This window comes from Capra hircus, chromosome 8 (genome assembly GCF_001704415.2).
Source record: "Capra hircus breed San Clemente chromosome 8, ASM170441v1, whole genome shotgun sequence".
Lineage (NCBI taxonomy): Eukaryota > Metazoa > Chordata > Mammalia > Artiodactyla > Bovidae > Capra > Capra hircus.
The window spans coordinates 85550596-85575601 of record NC_030815.1 but is presented as its reverse complement, the minus strand read 5'-3'; the positions used below and the strand labels follow the sequence as shown (position 1 = coordinate 85575601).

General features: G+C 38.3%; 1 protein-coding gene across 1 annotated transcript in view; it reads right to left on the bottom strand.

Moving 5' to 3' along the window:
• The window catches only part of SPTLC1 (serine palmitoyltransferase long chain base subunit 1), a 65474-nt gene that overhangs the window by 18856 nt on the left and 21612 nt on the right, over positions 1–25006 (bottom strand). Inside the window, exons 5-8 of the mRNA XM_005684181.3 lie at positions 24678–24750; positions 15771–15903; positions 7467–7596; positions 3998–4087 (exon numbers count right to left, since the gene is read on the bottom strand). Of these exons, the coding sequence (XP_005684238.1) occupies positions 3998–4087; positions 7467–7596; positions 15771–15903; positions 24678–24750 (426 nt within the window). The remainder of the gene's footprint in view (positions 1–3997; positions 4088–7466; positions 7597–15770; positions 15904–24677; positions 24751–25006) is intronic.

The window sequence follows — 25006 nt, the reverse complement described above, 5'->3', positions numbered from 1 at the left end:
CTGTGAGTCACCTGGAACACACTTCAGCCGAACTAACAGGCTACTGCTTCAGTTCATACTGTGAATAAGTGCCCTCTTCACGTCCTGTTTACTGCCACATTTTTCACATTTTGTGCTTTTCGTTGGTGATTTTGTTATTTAAACTGGATCCCTAGCACAGTGCTGAAGTCTTGTCTAGTGTTCCTAAGTGCAAGAAGGCTATCATGTGCCTTATGGAAAAAAATGTGTCTTACAAAAGCATCATTCAGGCCAGAGTTATAGTACTGCTGGCCATGAGTTCAATGTGAATAAATCAACAATATATATGAAATAAGGCGTCTTTTAACACAAATACATATAAAACAAGGTTATGTATTGAGTAATGGATGAAAACGTTGTGATGAGAGGCTTGCAGAAAACTAACTCTGTATTTGTCCTAGGAGCAAAAGTTTAGTATTTGATTAATTCAGTATTGGCAGCGTGTTAACAGAACCTAAGTAAATATACCACAGGCTTTCCTGGGTTCAATTCCTGGGTTGGGAAGATTCCCTGTAGAAGGCAATGGCAACCCACTCCAGTATTCTTGCCTAGAGTATTCCACAGACAGAGGAGCCTGGCGAGCTACAGTTCATGAGGTTGCAAATGACTCAGAGACTAACACACACACACTCTTCATAGATCAGAATTGCCATAAATAACGAAAATAACAAAATTTGGATGCTCTAAAATGATTCAATTTAACTCAAAACAGACAGCACAATGCCAATTTTTTAAAAAGGAACTGTTTAGACCTTATAAGTACAAACATGTAATATATCTGTCAAATATTGGTCTAATTATGCATAAAAATTCCTAGGGAAATGTTGTATACATTCTTCCCTCAGAGGCACTGTGTTTCAATTTAGATTCATTTTTTTAATGCAGAAAAAGTTTTCATTAGTATGGTTTTTTAATCTTTTTTTTCCTTCCTCTTTGCTCTCTGGCTTGTAGGAAAGTCCTTTCCCATCAAAGGTTTAGATGCATATTTATCTACACGTTCTTCTACTTACCTCATAAATTTTGGGGTGTATACCTTGGGAAACGCACAAGTGTACAGTTTCTTTTTTTCTCCTTCTGATGTCTAGTTGATTTACCCCTTTACAATATGTATGTGATCAGTTTTACAGCTGAATTAAAATACAGTGATTATCAACCACTAAATTTTTATGTATGTGACACGAGAAGTTGGGTCATAAATCCTTCCACAACTCAAGTAATCGTCCCTTGTGCCACAATCATACTTTTAATTATCAAATTTTAATTACTAAGACTTTTCCCACTGAGACTATAGAACTAATGCATAAAAACATATAAGACTCTCGTATCATGAGTCTCTGATAATTTCTTTTTTTACCATAATCATGCTGCTGCTGCTGCTAAGTCGCTTCAGTCATGTCCGACTCTATGTGACCCCATAGACGGCAGCCCAACAGGCTCCCCCGTCCCTGGGATTCTCCAGGCAAGAACACTGGAGTGGGTTGCCATTTCCTTCTCCAGTGCATGAAAGTGAAAAGTGAAAGTGAAGTTGCTCAGTCGTGTCCGACCCTCAGCGACCCCATGGACTGCAGCCTACCAGGCTCCTGCATCCATGGGATTTTCCAGGCAAGAGTACTGTAGCGGAGTGCCATTGCCTTCTCCCTAATCAATAACAAATTGGAAGGAGATTCCCACTGGGCTTTTAGATAAATTTTCATTAACAATGAACAAACCAATTTGGGGAGAATTACATTTTTTCAACACTGACTCTGTGTCCTATCCATTAATATGAGATATTATCAAATGAAATAGTTTCTAAAAACTATGTTTTAGAAAATATTTAATAATATTACAGTACTGGTACACAAACAGACAAGTGTAACAAAACAGGAATCCCTTTGTCAAACCCTAATTTGTATCCTGTAATTTTACATACTCAATACTTACTGTTCCTACACTTTATATTTTTTCCATTGGCTGTATATCTGCCCATGAACACTGCTTTATTACTGTATTTCTGTAATATATGGTTCTAGTATCCTGTGGCCCACTCTTTCTCCCACATTATCCTATCAAGCTTTGACACAAAAGGAAGGAGAGGATAAGAAATCATCTCTTTTATTAACATTTAGGATGTATCTAGATTTCCTCAATAAACAGGGAAAAATTTTTAAATAAGGTATGAAACTCTTAATTGTAAATCCTTATTCAATTGATGGACTCACAGATTCAGACTTTAATGGTCAAATGCAATGGTGGTTTACTACAGGATAATCAGTGTAACAGGCCATACTAATAGATTGAAGGAAAACTACATGATTAACTTAACTGATACAGAAAAAGCATCTGACAAAACCCAAATCTCGTATGAGAAAAGCACTCAACAAATTAGAAAAAGGAGGAATTTCCTCAACTTGATTAAGGGCATTTACAGAAAACCCACAGCTAAAATCTACTCAATGGTGATGGCCTGAAAGCGTCCCCTTAAAGATTAGGAATGAGACAAGGATACACACTCCTGCCACTTAGAGTCAACACTGTACTGAAGTTCTAGCTAGAGCATTAAGGCGAGAAAAGGAAGACAACTAGATTGGAAGGGAAGAAGTAAAACTATCTCTGTCCACAGATGACATAATTTTAAATATAGAATAAGATCCACAAAAATATTATTTCAGCTAATAAGTTCAGCAAAAGTTGTACAAGACCAATACACAAGAGTCAGCAGTATTTCTTTAACTAGCAATGAACAATTCAAAAAGGAAATTAAGAAAATAATCCTATCAATAACAGCATCAAAAAGAAAAAAATACTTAGGGATACATTTGACCAAGGAGAGATAAGACCCTACAGTAAAAACCACAAACAGTAATGAAAGAAATTGAAGAAAATAAAAATAAATGGAAACACATTTCTCGTTCATCAATGAAAAGACTTACTATCATTAAGATCATAATACTTCCCAGAGCAATCTAAATATTCATTACAACCCCTACAAAAAAATCTCAATGGCATTTTTTACAGAAATGGAAAAGCTGATTTTAACATTTAAATGAAATCTCAAGGTACCCCAAATAACCAAAAGAATCTTGAAAAAGAACAAAAATGGAGAACTCACATGTCTTGATTTCAAAGCTTACCACAAAGCTAAAAGAATTAAGCAATTAAGCATGGTGCTCACATAAGGCTAGATAGACAAATGGAATAGAACTGAGAGTCCAGAAAGGAACCCATATATTTATAGTCAGATGATTTTGACAGGGGTGCCAAGACCATTCAATGGGAAAATAATGGTAGAGGGACAAACAGATAATCACATCCAAAAGAATGAAGTTGAACCCCTCTCTCATAGAATATGCAAAGGCAAGTAAGAACAAAAAGTTAGATAAATTGGACTATGCCAAAATTAAAGACCTTTGTGCATTATAGGCCACCATCAAAGAAATGGAAAGACAATCTACAGAATGAGAGAAAATATTTGCAAATCACATTATCTGATAAGGGTTTAGTATCCAGAATACATAAAGAACTTAACAAAAAAGACAATCCAATTTAAAACTGGGCAAACAGCTTCTACAGACATTTCTCCAAAGATCAACAAGTAGCCAACACAAGAAAAGAGGCTCAACATCATTAATCATTTAAGAAATAATCCCGAGGGATCCTCTGGAGTGACAGCAATGTTCTATATCATGACTGGGGTGCTGGTGATACAGTAGTGTACACCTGTCAGAACACATCAAATCACACACTTAAAATAAGTGTATTTTATTACATATCCATTACACTTCAATAAAGCTGATTTTAAAAAACTCAGTCGTTATTACTCTTTAAATGTCATGGCTGGCATTTATGTAAATCTACTTCCCTAATATGATCAGAATGTGCTTATGATACCTATTAAGCAAATCAGTGTAGATGTTATACATTAAAAGTGGTCATAAACAAAAGGTATAACTGCCAAATAGCCTGAATTCTCAAATAATTAATAAACATAGTTGCTCACCAATTCTGGAAGAGGGCAAACAGTTCCAGTATTCATATACAATCCTTCAACTATAATGAAACGTCTAGTTACACGAGCCTTGCGAGGATTCTTTAAAAGAAAAAAACAGACATTTTAAACTTTAGTAACTCCAAATACAGAAATCTGTTAGGTGCTTTCGAGCGCTTTCACCCTAAAAGATGTATTCACCAAGATAAATAAATAAATAGACTAAATTAATTTCAAGTTTAAGGTTTGAGATCTTGTTACGATGAGATGAAAAACAGTGCTTTCTTCTCTCAGGTATGTTTTCAGGTCACATAGCCAATGAGGAGGCCTCACCCACAAATATAAACTTAAGAATCTGAGAATACTAAAACAAAACCACAACCCTCCAAGCCCAGAATGACTGGGAAGGGACCCAAGGGAACCTTCTGGGGGAGAAGTGGATGTTTTATGTCATGACAGGGGCCAGGACACTGACTATGGCTTTATCCAGCGATGTTCAAAGGCGGTGTAGTGGAGGGACTTAGTCAAATAACACATGCCTTTCCACACCCCACTGACATCAAGCCACTAACAAACCACTCCCACTGCTGAATCTGTGATGTTTCAGGTATACTGCACTTAGACAATTTCACAGACAGAGTTTGCCATCACCTTTCTACTCCAAGGTGTCTTGCTTCCAAGCTTCTAATGAACAACTAGAAATTCAAATAGCAGAGCTGTTTTTTAAGGTATATTGTGGAGCCCACAGCTGTAATGCTCAAAAAAGTGTCTACTGAAGTACACAAAAGTTTACATCATTGAGTTTTCTTGGTCATCTTCACTCCGCCATTAACTCAAACCTGGAGGCTGTGGGTCTCCTGGGAGGTCACAGGTGAGGACATGGGGGCATCCTGCTTCTCCTTGCCTTTCAAGAATGAAGTAACTTTCTTATGATCTTAAAATAATCAACGAAGGAATATTTTATTCCTATAATATTCTTGGGAAATGGAAAAGTACAAAAAAGAATTTAACAAATGAGCTTATCACACCACACACTGATTAACTTACTTTGTTTAAATCAGGATTTTGCTGCAATAGATTTAGGATGTGAGTTTTAAAAATATTATTTGTGAACATTTTTACACTATTTAATATTATTTAAACCATGATTTTAATGGAGATTTACTACTTCACCTTATAGCTTTACCACAGATTAATTAATTATTCCCACAGTATTGGATTTAGTTGTTTCCCTCATTTGGTTTTTCCAATTCACATTGTGAATATTGGTTGATCTTTGACACCATTTCTGATTATCTTATCTTCTAAAGACAGAACTCCAGAGGATATGGGTATTTAAGAATCCTAAAATATATGCGCCCATTTATCCTCTAGAAAGGCTGTCACAACTGAAACTCTTATCAGAGCTATAGGAGGACCCTTTGTATTATCACATACATCAGTGTGGCACTGATTACTACCATAAAAGTTTTCCCTAATTGGACAGGCAAAAACTTTTACCTTCATTTCTGTAATTGTTAGTGAGGTCAGACTAAGTTTTATTTGCTCAGTTGTTTGTATTTCTGTGAACTGCTGTTTTTAATCTACTGTCTTTTTTTTTTCTTAAAGAAAGATTAATATGGGATACAAGAACTCTAGAAGAAAAGGAATGAAAAAAGGTATAAACCCCAATAGTTGGGAAATTTTTGACAAAAAAAGTTTGATCCAAATCCAGACTAGACGGCAATATTTTAACTCAATTTCAAAGTAAAAACAAGCATCTAAGTAGAAAATATGTAAAATTAAAAATATGAAAATAAAATTTTAAAAGACATTTCTAAAAATCAAAATGTAAAGTAATTTAGAACGCTTACTCCTGGCAGGAAAATATGGTATGAATTAATTAATAAAAAGGTAAAAACTATAAAAAGGAAATAAATTTTAAGATAATTCCTGGTTATTCACTTTAAAAAAGTTCCACAGATTGTAAATCTTATAAAATACATACACACAAATCTTGAATATGTTGTCTTCCAAATTTGTACAATGTTAACCTGGCAAAATAACTCTACAGCAGACCAGTCCATTGGTCATACTTCCTATGGCAGTGTTCTTCAATACGGTAGCATTCTATTACTGAATCATAATAAGGGGCATCAATTTACAATTTGTAGAAAGAATTCACAGGTGATATGGTCTCAATTTTACAGCGTTCCCTAACATCTATAGATTTCTCAATTGTGTAATTATACAACTCGGCTTATAGCACATCTACCGCAGAAGAGCAGAGTCTACGCATATTCATCACAGGAATGTGTATGATCATATAGTGCTGCTCCTAGGCTATCACCTAAACAAAGACAACTGAATCCAAAAGAAATAAAACAAGTATCTAGAAAAATGGGAATTAATACAAAATTAAGAATGTGATGAACATCTTTATCAGTTACTCTAGCAATGGATGAGTTGCAATGGAAAAGTCCACCTGAAAGTGGTGTTTCAAACCAAGGTTCTGGTGACCAGGTTACTAGTACATCTACATACAGTGGTTTCTGCTGCAGAACCACAGACCAGAACTACCTTTTCCATCCCTGCTGTCGGGGCAAATAAATGCTAATTCTAACGGTGATGCTTTGAACACGTTTCCTCTATTTCCCCCTTTATCAGAACAACAAGGAGCAAGTTCCACTCCACCAATTCCCTCCCTGCCCCAAGGACCTATGCAGGTGCTTATTGGAGAATACTTTGAGGCTGGGAGGGATTGGGGGCAGGAGGAGAAGGGGACGACCGAGGATGAGATGACTGGATGGCATCACTGACTTGATGGACACAACTCTGAGTGAACTCTAGGAGTTGGTGATGGACAGGGAGGCCTGGCGTGCTGCGATTCATGGGATCTCAAAGAGTCGGACACGACTGAGTGACTGAACTGAACTGAACTGAACTGAACTGAGAAGTGTAAACAGGCTGCAGGAGGGAAGGAAACCATGCTTGAGGCAGTTGCTTCCCATAGGAAGCAGTCGCTCAGAGCTCTGGGATGAGGCTGGGGTCAGAAGAGTCTCATAAATTCATAAATGAAGATACGCTGCCACTGTTTTCTCCAGTAGGCTGATACATGATTTATTCTGATATGAATAAGTCTATTTTGAATTCACTAGGTATATCCTGTTAACACTGAATGAATTCTGGTGTTATTTCTGTAGAGTTGAGTATATATAGTCCTCCATCTCCAAAGTGCATGCTGTTTTTCTTTTTCTCTTTTTAGAAAGCTGCCTAGATACCCTTCTTCCAAATTTGCCACATATAATGATGACAATGATGAGGCAATTACTATCAGACTTGGCTTTCTAACCTGAGGTACATTTAATAAGCAAGAACACCTTTATTTAATACCCAAATGTGATCCACAGGCAAGTTTTCATGACAAATTACCATTTCATTTATAATTTAGCTAGTTAGAAAGTACTAAAGAACTGTATAATTTTCTTCAAAAGAATCATACCTTTTGATCTTCAATCTCTTGTTCTTTTAGTAGTCGCTCCAGGTCGTCCATATCATTATGGTTAAACAGCTTAATGTCACTACGTGATGCCTGTAATCCCTTCTGAATAGCAAAGCAGGCAGCTTTATCTCTGTAAGAAAGACAGACCCACCAGATTGGGGTTTAAAGGGTCTTGCCAACATTCTCAGAAAAGGAATGTTTGCTTTTATAAGTTGACCAACATCCACTTGTTAAACTGAACAGGGTAAATAGGTAAAATATATTTGAACATTAATACATCATTGTTTGCACTTCACTCTCCAAGTCTTTCCACCTAACTACGATACTGATTCTGTTCCAAGAAGCACACTCTTGCCATATTTTGACCTTTGAAAATTCAGCATGTATCTTACTGTATGGATCGCAAATTAATTTATTCATAGTAATTTTCTCATTCTGAAAACTAAATGAAACATTGATGCATCTTATCATCAATAACATCTCTGATTTGACTGGCCACCACTCTGCCATTACTTTGCCATGAAAATGAATACTGGACTGCTGACTCTACATAACCCAGGGAAGAATGCTGAGTCATGTAGATTAAACTTCAGTACGATCTCCCAAATTGAGTTATTTATGGTGAGAGGGTGGAATATCATTTTTAAATTAAGTGTATTATTTAAAAGTTCAAACAAGACTTCTACTTCTGGGGAGTAAGACATCATTAATTTTTCCTATTTTTTTCACTGGGTAAAACCAAAAATCCTGGAAATTGTGTATAAAACAAATATAAGACAATACTGAAAAATAAGAAAAAGCAGACAAGCAAGGGATGTAAGAAATGACATGAAACAAGTTCCTGGATTTTCCTGATTTAGAACTGATGGAAAAGGCAGTGACACCCCACTCCAGATTCTTGCCTGGAAAATCCTCAGGAGCCTGGTGGGCTGCAGTCCGTGGGGTCGCTGAGAGTTGGACATGACTGAGCGACGTCACTTTCACTTTTCACTTTCATGAATTGGAGAAGGAAATGGCAACCCACTCCAGTGTTCTTGCCTGGAGAATCCCAGGGACAGGGGAGCCTGGTGGGCTGCCGTCTATGGGGTCATGCAGAGTCGGACATGACTGAAGAGACTTGGCAGCAGCTGGCAAACTGGAAATGCCAACAGGCATAGACAAAAAAGGTCTGACAAAAGTCTGCTCTCTGTAGCCAAAAGGACAGGAAAGGGGGAAGCTCAGCAAATGATAATGTCTCTGTGAGTGTTCTTAGTCAGTCATGTCCGACTCTTTGCAACCCCATGGACTGCAGCCCGCCAAGCTCCTCTGTCCATAGAGATTCTTCAGGCAAGAATACTGGAGCAGGTTGCCATACCCTCCTCCAGGGGATCTTCCCAAATCAGGAATTGAACCCAGGTCACCCACACTGCAGGTGGATTCTTTACCTTCTGAGCCACCAGGGAAGCCCAATAATGTCTCTACTGCAACCAATCAAGAACAACCTGGGCCTGTCCCCTCCACATCAGCAAAGGCTCAGGGGGAACCTAGACTCTAGCCCTTGCAAGGCCATAATAAGGCTCCCCAACACCCCCAAGGGAGTTGTCACAGAAGACAACCAGGACTTGTATGTATCCCTACTGGATAGTAACGAGTGGCTCCCACTGTGAAGACCGTGTGGAGAGACCCAACTTCCAACCCTCTTGCATGAGAGGCACTCTCCCCTCTCTATGCTTAGGGTATGTCAGGGGAGGCTCAGAGAAAAGTAGGATTCTCATCAACAACCAGCAGAAATGAAAATAACCCCATGTCAGTGTCAATGGAGGCCCAGTGGAGACCCTGGACTTGTATTTCCATCTGGCAGTAATGAGGCAGCAGTGGCCCCTGCCCCTGTTGGAAGACTGTCAGAGAAACAATTAGAACATTTAAATAAAGCGTAAACTATAATAGCATAATATGAAGATGTTGTCACACCAAGAACCAAAAAACACCAAAAAATGGAAAAACAATAAACTAATGTAGGTAGTGAGATGACAAAGCTGTCAGGATTATCTGTCAATGACTTCAGAGCAGTCACAATGAAAATGCTTCAATGAGTAATTACCAACATGCTTGAAACAAATGAAGAAACAGGAAGTCTCAGCAGAGAGAGGGAAGAAATAAAGAATCCTGTGGAGATGTTAGAACTGAAAAACAAATAGTCAAGAGAAAAAACATAGTGGATGAGCTCAAAATCAGAGAGCTAAAAAGATAGAACAGCAGAAATCAAGTCAATGTAGACAGCAAAGAGAAAACAGACTAGAAAGAAAAGAACAGAGTCTCAGGGGTCTGTGAGACTACAATAAAATATGCAACATTCAAATCTGTGGAGTTCCAAAGAAGAGAACCAAACAGGTACTTAAATAAATACTTAAATAGCTGAAAAAAGTCCCAACTTTGGCAAGAGGCTTAAACCAACAGATTAATGAAGCTGAGTGAAATTCTTCCAGGTGAGCCCAAACATATAAATGCCAATATAATTTTAGTCAAATTTCTGAAAACTAGTGACAATGAAAAAATTCTTGAAAACAGCACCCAAAAAATGACATCTTACATATAAGAGAAAAGAAATTTGAGTAACAGTACATTTCTCATCATAAACCATGAACACCAGAAAAAAGTGTCACAATGTATTTCAAGTGCTAAAAGAAAAGACTGGCAACCAAAACTAGCAAAAATATTCTTTAGTAATGAAAAAAAACTATGAGAATTTTTCTCAAGCGGGCCTCCCCTAAATGAATGGCTAGGGAAAGCTATCCACATAGAAATAATAAACAGATAAAATAAAATAACTGTACATTCTGATGAAGAAAGAAAGAACAAAGCAAAAAGCATGAACAAACACAGTAGGCTTTTTTTCGCGTGAGTTTTCTAAATTATTTTTGCATGGTTAAAGTAAAAATTATAACACTATCTCATGTGGTTCTCAAGGTGTTTATAAGAAATACTTAAAACACCTGTATTATAAAAAAAGATATGTGATTGTATTACATAAAGATAAATAAAAATGGAACTCCCAAAGACATTCAATTAACCCTGAGAAAGGCAGGGAAAAAAAAAGGAAAACAAAAAACAAACAGAACAAGTAAGAAGTGAAAAATAAAAATTGGTAGATCAAAGCTCTCAGATCATGAACTCCTTATTGCCAAATTCAGACTGAAATGGAATAAAGTAGGGAAAACCACTAGACCATTCAGGTATGACCTAAATCAAATCCCTTATGATTATACAGTGGCAGTGAGAAATAGATTTAAGGGCCTAGATCTGATAGATAGAGTGCCTGATGAACTATGGACGGAGGTTCCTGACATTGTACAGGAGACCGGGATCAAGATCATCCCCATGGAAAAGAAATGTAAAAAAGCAAAATGGCTGTCTGAGGAGGCCTTACAAATAGCTGTGAAAAGAAGAGAAGTGAAAAGCAAAGGAGAAAAGGAAAGATATAAGCATCTGAATGCAGAGTTCCAAAGAACAGCAAGAAGAGATAAGAAAGCCTTCTTCAGTGATCAATGCAAAGAAATAGAGGGAAACAACAGAATGAGAAAGACTAGAGATCTCTTCAAGAAAATTAGAGATACCAAGGGAATATTTCATGCAAAGACGGGCTTGATAAAGGACAGAAATGGTATGGACCTAACAGAAGCAGAAGATATTAAGAAAAGGTGGCAAGAATACACAAAAGAACTGTACAAAAAAGATCTTCATGGCCCAGATAATCACGATAGTGTGATCACTCACCTAGAGCCAGACATCTTGGAATGTGAAGTCAAGTGGGCCTTAGAAAGCACCACTACGAACAAAGCTAGTAGAGGTGATGGAATTCCAGTGGAGCTATTTCAAATCCTGAAAGATGATGCTGTGAAAGTCCTGCACTCAATATGCCAGCAAATTTGGAAAACTCAGCAGTGGCCACAGGACTGGAAAAGGTCACTTTTCATTCCAATCCCAAAGAAAGGCAATGCCACAGAATGCTCAAACTACCACACAATTACACTCATCTCACATGCTAGTAAAGTAATGCTCAAAATTCTCCAAGCCAGGCTTCAGCAGTACGTGAACCGTGAACTTCCAGATGTTCAAGCTGGTTTTAGAAAAGGCAGAGGAACCAGAGATCAAATTGCCAACATCTGCTGGATCATCAAGAAAGCAAGAGAGTTCCAGAAAAACATCTATTTCTGCTTTATTGACTATGCCAAAGCCTTTGACTGTGTGGATCACAATAAACTGTGGAAGATTCTGAAAGAGATGGGAATACCAGACCACCTGACCTGCCTCTTCAGAAACCTATATGCAGTTCAGGAAGCAACAGTTAGAACTGGACATGGAACAAGAGACTGGTTCCAAATAGGAAAAGGAGTACGTCAAGGCTGTATATTGTCACTCTGCTTATTTAACTTATATGCAGAGGACATCATGAGAAATGCTGGGCTGGAAGAAGCATAAGCTGGAATCAAGATTGCCGGGAGAAATATCAATCACCTCAGATACGCACATGACACCACCCTGATGGCAGAAACTGAAGAGAAACTATAAAAAGCCTCTTGATGAAAGTGAAAGTGGAGAGTGAAAAAGCTGGATTAAAGCTCAACATTCAGAAAACGAAGATCATGGCATCTGGTCCCATCACTTCATGGGAAATAGATGGGGAAACAGCGGAAACAGTGTCAGACTTTATTTTTTGGGCTCCAGAATCACTGCAGATGGTGACTGCAGCCATGAAATTAAAAGACACTTGCTCCTTGGAAGAAAAGTTATGACCAACCTAGATAGCATATTCAAAAGCAGAGACATGACTTTGCCAACAAAGGTCCATCTAGTCAAGGCTATGGTTTTTCCAGTTGTCATGTATGGATTTGAGAGTTGGACTGTGAAGAAAGTTGAGCACCAAACAATTGAGGCTTTTGAACTGTGGTGTTGGAGAAGACTCTTGAGAGTCCCTTGGACTGCAAGGAGATCCAACCAATACACTCTAAAGGAGATCAGTCCTGGGTGTTCTTTGGAAGGAATGATGCTTAAGCTGAAACTCCAATACTGTGGCCACCTCATGCAAAGAGTTGACTCATTGGAAAATATCTGATGCTGGGAGGGATTGGGGGCAGGAGGAGAAGGGGACAACAGAGGATGAGATGGCTGGATGGTATCACCAACTCGATGGATATGAATTTGAGTGAACTCCAGGAGTTGGTGATGGACAGGGAGGCCTGGCGTGCTGCAATTCATGGGGTTGCAAAGAGTCAGACACACTGTGCGACTGAACTGAACTGAACTAACTGATGGAACATATTCCAAAAGAGACACATCACAGGCCACAAAACTAACAAATTTACATTTTCCAAAGGTTTGGGAAACGAACAACAAACTTCTACATAACCTATGGGTCAAAGAGAGTATTAAGGAAAATAAAATCCAAGGAACTACATGAAAATGAAAATAAATACATCAAATTCATGGAACACAACTATAGCATGATGAGGTAAATTCATAACACTAACACATTAGAAAAAAAGAAAAGCCTCAAGTTAGCAATTGAAGTTCCCACTTTAAGAACCTAGAAGGAATAAGATAAACTCAAAAGGAGGAGACAAGAAATACAACAGAAATCAGCAGAAATGAAAACAAAAATACACTGTACAAAAGAAAAATCTATGAAACAGAGTTGATTTTTTTTTTTTGAAGATCAATAGAATTGACAAATTTCTAACAAAAATGACAAAAAAAGAGAATAGACAAAAAAAGAGAATAGACAAAAATTACCAGTCAGGAAGGAAATGGGCTTCTAGACATTCGAAGGATAATAAAGGTATATCACATTAGAAGGATAAGAAAGGAATACCACAAAGTATGCTATACATATAAATTTGATGATTCAGAAGAAATGGACCAATTCCTTGAAAAACACTAACAAAACAAACAAACTCCAGGCTCAATTGTTTTTACTGGAGAATTCTAACAAATGTTTATAGAATTTCTCCAGAAAATACTACAAGAGGAGAAAACACTTTCAAATTGACTTCAGAAAGTATTATTCTGATGCCAAGATTGCTGCTGCTGCTGCTAAGTTGCTTCAGTCATGTCTGACTCTGTGCAATACCATAGACAGCAGCCCACCAGGCTCCTCTGTTCACAGGATTCTCCAGGCAAGAATACTAGAGTGGGCTGCCGTTTCCTTCTCCTATGCCAAGACTAACAAAGTCTAAAAACAGTTAAGTATGGCTAGTTATCAGGGAAATTTAAACTAAAACCACAAAGAGATATCTTTATACACCTACAGAATGGCTACAACAAAAAATAGTGACACCACCGAATGCGGCTGAGGATGTCAGAAAAACTAGATCACTTATACACTGTTGACAGAAATATTAAATAATATACCACTCTGGAAAACTTTTTTTTAAAGTTTCTTAAAAAATGAAATATGTAACACTGCATGACCAGCAAATGCACTGTTTGGTCTATATTTCAAAGAAATAATAACTTAAGCTCACAGAGAAACCTATACGTGAATATTTATTGCATCTTTACTTGTAATAGTCCCAAACTAAAAACAACTCTGATGTCCTTAAGAGGTGAATGGTTCAACAAACTTTGGTGTATCCATACTATGGAATGTGGCTCAGCAATCAAAAGGAACCAACTCCTGTTTTACATAACAACTCTGAAGAATCTCTGGAGAATTCATTCAAAATGAAAAAAGGCAATCCTCAAATATTACCTACTATATGATTACATTTGTACAGCAATCTTGAAATGATGAAATTACAGAAATGGGAGAAGAGAGTAGTGGCTGCCAGGGGTTAAAGAGAAAACAGGGTAGAAGGAACATGGGTGTGATAACACCAGGGATTATCTTGACTTTATCAGTGTCTACATTCCAGTTTGAAACTGTATTACAGTTTTGCAAGAGATGACCTTTGGGGAAGACTAGGTAAAGGGTCCAGAAAAATCTCTGCAGGTGTACATAAAGCCACAATTATCTCAACATGAAGCATTTCATTAAAAAAGGGTATATAAAGTAACAGAAAGATAAAGTAACAAGGAAAGACTTAAGTATATGAACAACCATTGCTCTGAGATCTGTAGACAAAGCATTATCACAGTTTACTACAAAAGAAAGAAAATGAAACCTCGGGCATATTGCCTACGACAGAGGATGAGATGGCTGGATGGCATCACCGACTCGATGGATGTGAGTTTGAATGAACTCCGAGACGGGGAGTGATGGACTGGGAGGCCTGGCATGCTGCAATTCATGGGGTCGCAAAGAATCGGACACGACTGAATGAATTTATCAAAAACAATTCATTAAACTACTTAATAAATAAATTTTTACCTCCAGTGTTCCTATCTTCAAACAGATTTCAGGTGGAATATTTAAAATTATGTGCAAGGAAATAATTAAGTTGTCTAATGATGTACTAGAAATTTAAGACTTGAAAGCGAATTTAGACTAGGTTTCCCAGCAACTAAACCAAAAGGACAATATAGTATTTATTATCTGACAAAGGAAGCATACAAGTTCAACTGTTAACTGTAAGCTTTTTCTAGACTTTAAACTACAAAAATGAATTTATGGGGCGGTACTTGTACAAAGCAATACTGGATGACACTGTAGTTGTAACTATGCTTTATTAAAAATCTAGTCCCTAGTTGGGGACTTTCTTAACTTTCCAGAAGCAAACATACATGGACACTGGACGTGTGGTATTGCTGCTTACCATAGAGGGGAGGAAGAGAGTGAGGGCTGGCAGAGCCCAGGCAGCAGGTTACAGGCAGCGTCAAAAGTACCTGCCACTAGCCCAAGCCTCTGTTATCTTCTGCGTAGATTATTAAATAACTTTTAATTTTAGGTTTCAGACTGACTTTTGCTTCCTCTTTAACACTGTAGCCAGAATTTGGTTTTGTCACACTTCACTTAAAGTTTCCATTGTTCATAAAAATAGAGACACAAGTCCTTATTATGAGTCCCCCAACTCATGACTTCAGTGTTCTAAACAAGCCACGGAGCAAAATCAGCAGAGACCAAGAGTTGCAGTGAGGGCACTGAGAAGTGGAGTGACTTTAGCAGGGAGTGTGAGTGGGTTATGATCAGACTCACAAGGACACCATGCTGTCTGGAGCTACACAGGGAAGGCAGAGGGCTGGCCCCTTCCTGCAGAAGTTTGACCTTCTCAATGTTAAAAAAAAAAATCAATATTTTAGGTAGATGATCTCTATCAGAGACATTTTCTAGGAAGGCCAATATTATTTCCAAAGGAATTTTAATGAGAAATGTAGGTAAAAGTTACTTACACAAACACAATGTCCCCTCTCTTAGAGTAAGCAGGAATAGCACTGGCTATAGTGGCAAATCCATATGAGTATATTATGGCTTCTTCTGTCTTCATAAATTTTGCTAGGCGGTCTTCTAAATCCAAGTGCACATCTAGTTCAAGAGTAAAAAGTTAAATGGTTAAAAGGTCTTTTAATTCTTTTTCTTTGACTAAAGAAGAAAGAAAATAACATAGGCAGTTTAGTTATTAATAGTCACCTTGCGGTCAAATGTAATTGTTTTTAGTTACAAGTTATACAATATCTACTAAGATAATTCCAGGCCCAAACTATTTCTATACTCTGTGAACTGAGTCAGCTACTCATTTGTCCATAAATATGTGACTGAGATGGCTCTGACTCTGGGTTTTACTTTCATATCACTCTAGCAGTAAGATTTCACTTTGCCTGCTTTAACTTCTCTCAGTCAACAATGCTGAGGTGTTGTTAACGTACATTATTAATGCCTTTTTGCATTTTAGCAGGAGTGACCAAACCAGCCATGAAGACAACCGTCAACCAGCTTTTAAAAGGAAAAGAAATACAAAAGCAAAGTCGTTAAAAAGAACTCCACACACTCTGCATTGAGAGGGAGACTTTCTCAACTATGGTGGTCACTCTGCTGACAGTTTGTGTCAGCATTTATTGGTGGCACCTGCCATTACACTGTAGGACTGAGTTTCTGTCTGAATTTTCTTTTTAACAGTACTGGTGAATTCAAATGTAGAATACAAAGAGAAATACAGCCCTTTTATGGAAGCAGCTTAGGAAGAATGTTGATATAATTATAGGGATAAACTGTAATTATCAAACTGTTTTTTTCCTTCTCTCTTACATCATGGTTCCATATAGCCTTTCACCTTCCTAGGCCCTCAGATGAAAAGACCAGCGATATCTGGAATAAACAGTATCCTGACTGGCTTTGAACTGGAAAACTTTAAGGTATCTTGAAGCATTACCCAAGAGCAGAAACTTTTTTTTAACTTCCTTTAGCTCTTTTAACTACAGCAGGACCCAAGCCTGGAGAACTAGATCAGCATTTTACCCATGCCCTGTGCAAGGAGAACTCAGAAGCTAATATAGGGAAGATGCAGCCAGGCCCCTCTAGCCTTGCAGTTTCAAGAGAAAGAGGACGAGCTCAGAGGAGTAAAGGCAGACTTTCAGACAGAGCCGGGGTACGTCCACAGAGAGGAACTCAGAAGCGTAGGCAGAGGCAGAGGACCTAGATATTCTCCAGTAAGGGGTGAAGAAGGCCGATGGCCCAGCAGAACCCTCCCTTCAGCCTAGATGTCGAGGACCTGTAGGTGGGAGCATCGCACCAAGAGGCCCCTTCAGCATCAGCCTTCCCTGCAGTATGCCCCTCCCCACCAGAGGCATTCCTGGTGAGAAAGGGGAGAAGGAAAAGACCTGAAGGACTGAGATATACAAAAGAAACAACTTAATCCAGCCCACGGTAAGGGACAGGGACCTAGTTAACAATAAAGCTTCCATCACCTTCCAGGGAGAGGTAAGTTCAGCAATAGGAATAAACCACTTTTTAGAACATTTGACTAAAGTGTCTAAACTCTGTAAACCCACTTACTGATATGTCAGAGGCAAGCTAATCTTATTGCAATGCCTTTTAATTAATAAGAGACAAAATTGAGAATTATAAAAGATACAACTTCACAAAGGACTACATTTTAAAAAGGAGATGAGGGCTGTCTAACAATCTCAGTTAATTCAACTTTTAATTAAACATTTAGTAAGTGTCACATAAAGATACTCTGATAAGCACTGGGTCAGGGAGAAATCAGGGCTCCTGCCACTTGACAACGGAGAAGGCAATGGCGCCCCACTCCAGTACTCTTGCCTGGAAAATCCCATGGACGGAGGAGCCTGGTAGGGGTCGCGAAGAGTCGGACACAACTGAGCGACTTCACTTTCACTTTTCACTTTTATGCACTGGAGAAGGAAATGGCAACCTACTCCAGCGTTCTTGCCTGGAGAATACCAGGGACGGGGGAGCCTGGTGGGCTGCTCTCTATGGGGTCGCACAGAGTCGAACACAACTGAAGCGACTTAGCAGCAGGAGCAGCAGCCACTTGACAAAGTGAGACAGCTAAGAGAGGCATCTGGCAGTTCTCAATGGAGAACTCTGAGCCTACAGGGGAGACCACTGAGTGAGAGATGAGACAACACAGAGGGTCCAAACTAAATCCCAATTTGATGGCAAGAGAGGTACAGTGAGGAATTAGAAAATTCAGCAGCAACATCCGAAAAATAAAATAAATCAAAGTCCACTTCATTCACAGACTTCTTAAAGGATGATACAGAATTGTGAAAATGAACTATTTACCCCATTCTAATCAAGCAATGATTTAAAAACAATCTAGTATGCTTCTGCCCATTTATAAGTTTAAAAGTATACCAATATAGCCTGAAAGTGAAAGTCACTCAGTAGTGGGCAACTCGCTGCAACCCCATGGACTATATTATACAGTCCATGGCATTCTTCAGGCCAGAATACTAGAGTGGGTAGCCTTTCCCTTCTCCAGGAGATCTTTCCAACCCACAGATAGAACCCAGGTCTCCTGCACTGAAGGCAGATTCTTTACCAGCTGAGCCACAAGGGGAAGCCCAAGAATACTGGAGAGGGTAGCCTATCCCTCCTCCAGCAGATCTTCCTGACGCATGAATCGAACTGGGGTCTCCTGCATTGCAAGTGGATTCTTTACCAACTGAGCTATCAGGGAAGCACTCCCATATAGACTATTACATAGAAAATACATGAAATATCACTTGATTTCCATTACTAATCAAATAGTTTTTATAACTGATACTTTAATTAGATCAATATTAAATAAACATGAGATTTCAAAATAACAAGGTCTAGAAAGATGCATCTCGGTTGATCGAAATGGTACCAAAGGAGTGCTTAGCTTTTCAAGCATCAAACCTGTGATAGCAACACCACCAAGTCTACAGACTTGATTTTGCTCCTGCTTGCCCGCCATTCTATGAGGTATGTTGCCACGGAAAGGTTTCAGGCAAAAACCTGACAAGAACAAGGAAAGCAGAAAAGCACCAGACACCTAGCTTCCTCCATGCGGCTGAGCACAAGCATGTCTCAGGTGTGCCTTCCTTCTCCTCTTTGTTAGTGTCCTCTGAGCACCTTCCCTACACCAAGACCCCCACCACTCCACTGCCTCTCATTTCTGATCAGACGAGAGGGCAGGTCCCACGTAGGAGGCCTCCTTCAAATTACAATGCTACCTCTAAACCGGGAATTATCTATGGCAAATCTCAACAATTTAGCTAGCAGAAGTACTACCCAAGTCACAGTGAAATGCTTTCATTCACTATCTCCATTTCAAAAAGAAAAAAGATGCTGTGGATACAGACAAACTCTCTGCCAGCCACAAAAAGGGATTTAAAATCATTCTGTAGATCTAAATGATTCTCTTCATTGATTAGCAATAAAACAAATAAAAATAAATAAAACAAACACATCTTGGCTCTGCTTTAAGGGTTTAGAGTTAGTAACTCAGTTGATAAAAAAATTATGTTAATACTCTCATCACACATACTCATAACCATTTTTATGTCATTACCATGAAGTAGTAAGAAGAATCTTTCTACAATAAGTCAGTGATTTACTGGTTCTTGTCTAGTCCCAGAAGCTTAAATAAGACAGGCCTTTTCTCCTCCTAATTAAAAACACTGGGCTTTAGCTGACGTCAGCCTTGCAAAGCAGGTTTTGTGACAGGTGAACAAGGATAGCTGTGTAACTTCTTTTTATGTATGATATTACTCTACAATGAAGAAATTTTCAACAAAAGGGTGAGGGAGCCAGCAAACAGAAAAAACTGCCAGGGCATGTTCTTTGACTTTGGATGTCTATCTTCTGTGTGTATGATCCATTTCAACAATTAGATTCATAGATTTGCATGGGGCATTCTTTAATTCACTGCTAGGAAACAATATGGCAGGCAAGAGGCTATGGCAGGAGGTGACCAGAAGGCCTCCGTGTCCTCTCAGCACTTGCTGCTCTTTCTGGCACTTGCTCCCTCACCAGAATGTAACAGATGGGAGGCAAGGCTAGGGTAAGATGCCCCACACCAAGCACAGAGCCTGGCCATGTGGTCATCACAGGGGCTCAGATCTGTGCTCCCTCACTGCCTGCTGTGAATCCCAGACAGGCCTAAAACTGTTCCGTCCCTCTCAGGTCCTTCCTCTGTCAAATGGCAACAGCTGTACCTACCTGAAAGGACTGTTAGGAGAACCGCAAGAGTTAATGCTCATAAACACTCAGAATAACGCCTGGCATGGAAAAAGCAGTATACTGTGTGCTTGTTCAACTAAATTAATATTTGTAGAATAAAAGAAAATGCTTTCTTCTTTTAAAAGGAAATATCAGATATGTTATCTTCTAATGAAGCTATCTAAATCCTGGATATCCAAATATAAGGGCTATCTTATATTAAAGCCACTTGGTTCAATTTCCTATTTATCAGAATAAAAGGAGGTTTTATGGCCAAGTTCTAGTTTGTTGTTCAGAGGAAAAACCATAAAATTGCCAACTTTAAAACAGTTTAAAAACAACCTACTATATTTTCTCTTTTATCTCTATATTTTTATGTTACATACTTTTTTAAATATCTGAGACTTGAACAATTTTTCTTAAAAGTACAAATATCACATATATACTCATTAGAACACAAAAACAGTGCTGAATGTTTTCCAGAATGTGTTCGCATGCAGTATTTTTTCACAAACAGTATCTTATGTGATTCTTACCAAAATGTTCTAAGTTGCACAAAGATCATTCCCTGCCTACACTGAGAAGACTACAATCCCATGACTGGTAGAAGGAAGTGGCAGATCTAGGAATTTTATGACCAAATGCTTTTCCTACTAAAACATGCAGTCAAGATGCTACAACAGAGAAAAAATATCTTTAAAATAAACAAATGAATAGTTCTTTACTACTGGCTCTAAAACACAATTAAATGTCACTATCTCTCACAATGAAACCCTGCCAGTAACTGTCTTTTGATTTAGTTTAAGACCATAGAGCCAAGTATGTATTATATATGTAAGGCAGACCCCAGGCCTGAGGAATAAACAAATAAATGAGATCTGAATGCATTACAAACAAAATAAAAAGGTTCAACAAGAGCAACTATCAAAGGCACTGGGACCGCATTAGCCTCAGAGAAAAGGAAGGCTCCACAACTTGATAACACCATTTGATTGATTCTAAAATACACATTAAAACAATAAGATGAGAAGGTGGAAAAATCTCTGATTCACATGGTCCTTTACTATATAAGACAATTTGCTGGGCCTTTAGGAGCTAGGTAAACATTTAGCCTAAGAAACTAGAAGAATTTTAATTCAATTCTCAATTTTCTTTTTTCTGTGTTAATCATCAAGTATCACCTAAGTTTACTATCAAACAATAAGCGGAAAATGTTTTAACAAGGACATTTGCTTTTCCAATATGTGAGTTTCATTCATTAGTTGAAATGTTGAGAAAAGAGCTAAAACAGGCAACATTTTCTTCACTGAAAATAGATGCCTCAATGATCCTTCCAGGAAAAAGACAAAATTAAAAACAACCTTTTGCTGGGCCAGGGAAAGAGACCCTAGTCTCACAAACGCACAAGCTACTAAAATGAAAGGAAAGGGGTCTTCACTTCTGCTTTAATGCTTGGTGCAAAGGGTTAATGTACCCTAAATATTCAGACTAATTTAACTGTAGAAGGTATTTTAGAGATTTAAAATATAGCCTTAGCAGATCTCAGGTAGCTTCCCTGAACTTACCTACACTGAAATTTCAAGGTAATGTAATACAACTACAATAATTTCAGTGATCGGTCCCAGAATAAGGAAAAACATAGAAAATATCCTATTGAAAAAACAAAAAGTAAAAATACATGCAATATACATATAAAGGGAGGAAAAAAGATGATAAGCAAGCACGGATAACTGCTGAAAAGGAACAAAGCAAGTTAACAGGAAGGACAATATACTCAGAAAACATTACACGTTACTCCAGGCTGTAGGTTTGGTGTCTTATTACAAAACCACGGCAAATTAATCTTCAATCTTTTTTTTTTTTTTTAATCTTCAATCTTTGTCCAGATAACACAGTCTGTTTGAAGCTTGAACTACAATAGGATAAGAATGATACGTGTGAGTGGGTGTGTGCTGTTATTTAGTCATGTCCAGCTCTTTGAGACTCCATGGACTGTAGCCCAGCAGGCTCCTCTGTCCATGAGATTTTCCAGGCAAGAACACTGGAATGGGTTGCCATTTCCTACTCCATGGGATCTTCCTGACCCAGGATCGAACCCACGTCTCCTGCATTTCCTGCACTGGCAGGCAGATTCTTTACCACTGTGCCTGCCACCTGGGAAGCCCAAGAAAGACACAGTGACAAATAAAGTAGTTCACAAAAGAGCTGATAACACAACTATGTGTTTAGTACATTCAGACATATGAGAGATTAAATTTAAAACAAACTTGAACAGCATACTACGTATATATGGTATGCTATCACTTTTGTAAAACTGGGGTGAAAAAGTATGAAAGTGGTTTGCATACACTGAAAAAAAGTCTCTGGAAGAATTAACAAACTACTGACAGTAGCTGTCTTTTCTGGGAGGCAGAATGACAGTAGGGAGAAGACTTCACTATCTTTTTAAAACTTTTTGAGATTTATATCATGGACTGAATTATTCAATCAAGAAAATTAATTTAGGGTTTTATGAAAAGTGAAATAAGCCAGATAGAGAAAGACAAACACCGTATGATCTCACTTATATGTGGACTCAAAAAAACAAGCAAACAAACCACAATGAAAACAGACTCATAGAGAAGAAATATGTGGCTGCCAAAGGGAAAGGGGATGAGGAGTGGGGAGAATTAGGTACAGATTAAGAGGTACAAACATCCCATTATAAAATAAATAAGCAATGGGGATGTAATATACAGTATAGGGTATATGGCCAATAATATTGTAATAACTTTAGGAACAGATGGTTGCTAGACTTGTCATGGTGATCATTTCATAATGTATGCAAATGTTAAATCACTATATACTTGAAACTAACAATATTTTTTGTCAACTATATTGCAAATTAAAAATTAATCTAAAAATCATTAAAGACTCCCCACACACATACACACAAATCTGGAAGCACACAGCATCATATTTCAGGTGATTCAAATGAAAAATTAGGCGATTATAACATATTTCCACAGTTCTAGGAAAACTGGTCTTAAAGATTTGAAACTTTTTTTTCACTAAATTTTACAATAAATCTCTTATTGGTCTTCTCAGATAACTCTCGAGCAAGAGTCAAGGCCACACAGGCAAATAAAATCTGCTGGAAAGAGAGGCTTTTAAGAAAGCAAATTCTTTACCCCAGCAAGCAGATCATGGAAAGAAAGGCTTGTTGATCAGATTACAACAAATAAACCTGTAAAAACAAGAAGTGCTTTTCTAGTTTTCTAATTCTTATCAAGGAAATAATACCCTACCAATAAAAAGCAGGCAAACAACTCATGTTTGCATTAGGCTAGAAGAGGGAGGCTCTGATCTAAGCTCTTTAAAGTCTTTGATCTTCCCATTCTGACTGCAAATCAAGAAACTTGTTTTCTAGTTTTAGGGTTGAAATTAATTAGCAGTGTGACCATGAGGAAGTCACTTAACCTCTCTGAGCTTTCTAGTTCTCTTCTGAATAGCTTGGATGCAGGAATACAAGATTTTAAAGATCCTGTCCAGCTGCAGGATTCTTGGACACCAACTCCCATCATCTGTTTCCAATACAAATAATTCAACCACTAAACTAGCTAAGGGATAAAGAAAGGTGCTCCCTTAAATAAAAACATCTTAACTGCAGAAGTGAAACAAAAAGCACAGACCAAGGAATGAAAATGGGCAGAGAAGACAAAAGAGACTTCCTTCCCTGGCCTCTTTCCCCAGCCTCTGACATTTCACAAACCAGAATGTTGTTTCCAGTAGTATACTCACTTGAACAATTATATAACAACATTTCTGAAATTTTCAGAAGCAAAGAACAATATACATTTAACAAAAACCACCATAAAATTCCAAGGTCTTCTTTGATGACTCTGATTTACGGAGTTTACTGTGTTTGAAATCATACTCATCCTAACATGTAGTTAATCCATCCCCAGGTCATCCACACATAAGGAAATCAATGATCCTTCATCTTCATTCCAGAAAGAAAAGGGCTATACAGTTGATCACTGCCCTCCATACCCCCAATCTGTTCTCACCTTGCTCCTGGCATGTGGTGGCTGCCCAGCTAGGGCAACTTCCCAGTCCCTCTGCTGGAGGCATGATCCGGGTTATGTTTTCACCAGAGGAATGTGGGCAGAATGATGAGCAATACCACCTGCCCACCCAAACGGGTACAGTAGCCCTGCACTCCTGCTCCCCCATACTCATCATTTGGCTACAGCCACGCAGACAAGGAAGGTGCCCTTATTAGGCCAACAGCAACAATACAGGGAAGATTTGGGTTCCTGCACAACTATAAAGAGCAGAGCCATTCAAACCAGATGCTTCCCGTTACAAATGTCATACACGGCAGACAGTCTCCTCACACCACTGTCTCTTGGGGCAAATGCAACAAGAGCTCAGTCTTCATCCTACTGAGACAGTGCGCCTTAGGTACCCATGGCCCTTCAACACAAGGGACAGTCAGCCTAAGATCAACATGTCTGCCACCAATGGTCTCAAACACAAAATCTAGAAAGTTCACCTGCTTATTACCACAACTAATTAAGGACACCTTTGCCAAGGAGTTTTGAAATCAGATTGGATCTTAATTGTTGAAAGCAGTAGTCTAAAAAATATGACAGAAAACATACCAAATGTGCCATAAAATCCTCTAGGTCCACAAGTTCCCACACCATACTTCTTTAGAGATGCCAACGCTGCTGCCTTTGTGGAAAAAAATATATATATTGTAATAATTTATCCTTAAGAATTCAAATATGAAATTTTCTTTTTTTTCACCCACATAGCTCACATAGCTCTCCAGTTGCCTGGTTTTTCCTCCTTTATAAGAACTAAGACAATTCTGACAGGATATAAAGAAAGGAGGGATGGAAAGATTAAGGCATATGACTAAGAACATGGAAAAGTTATATTAGCTTGACCATTAAAACCTGGTTGTTAGTCACTCAGTCGTGTCTGA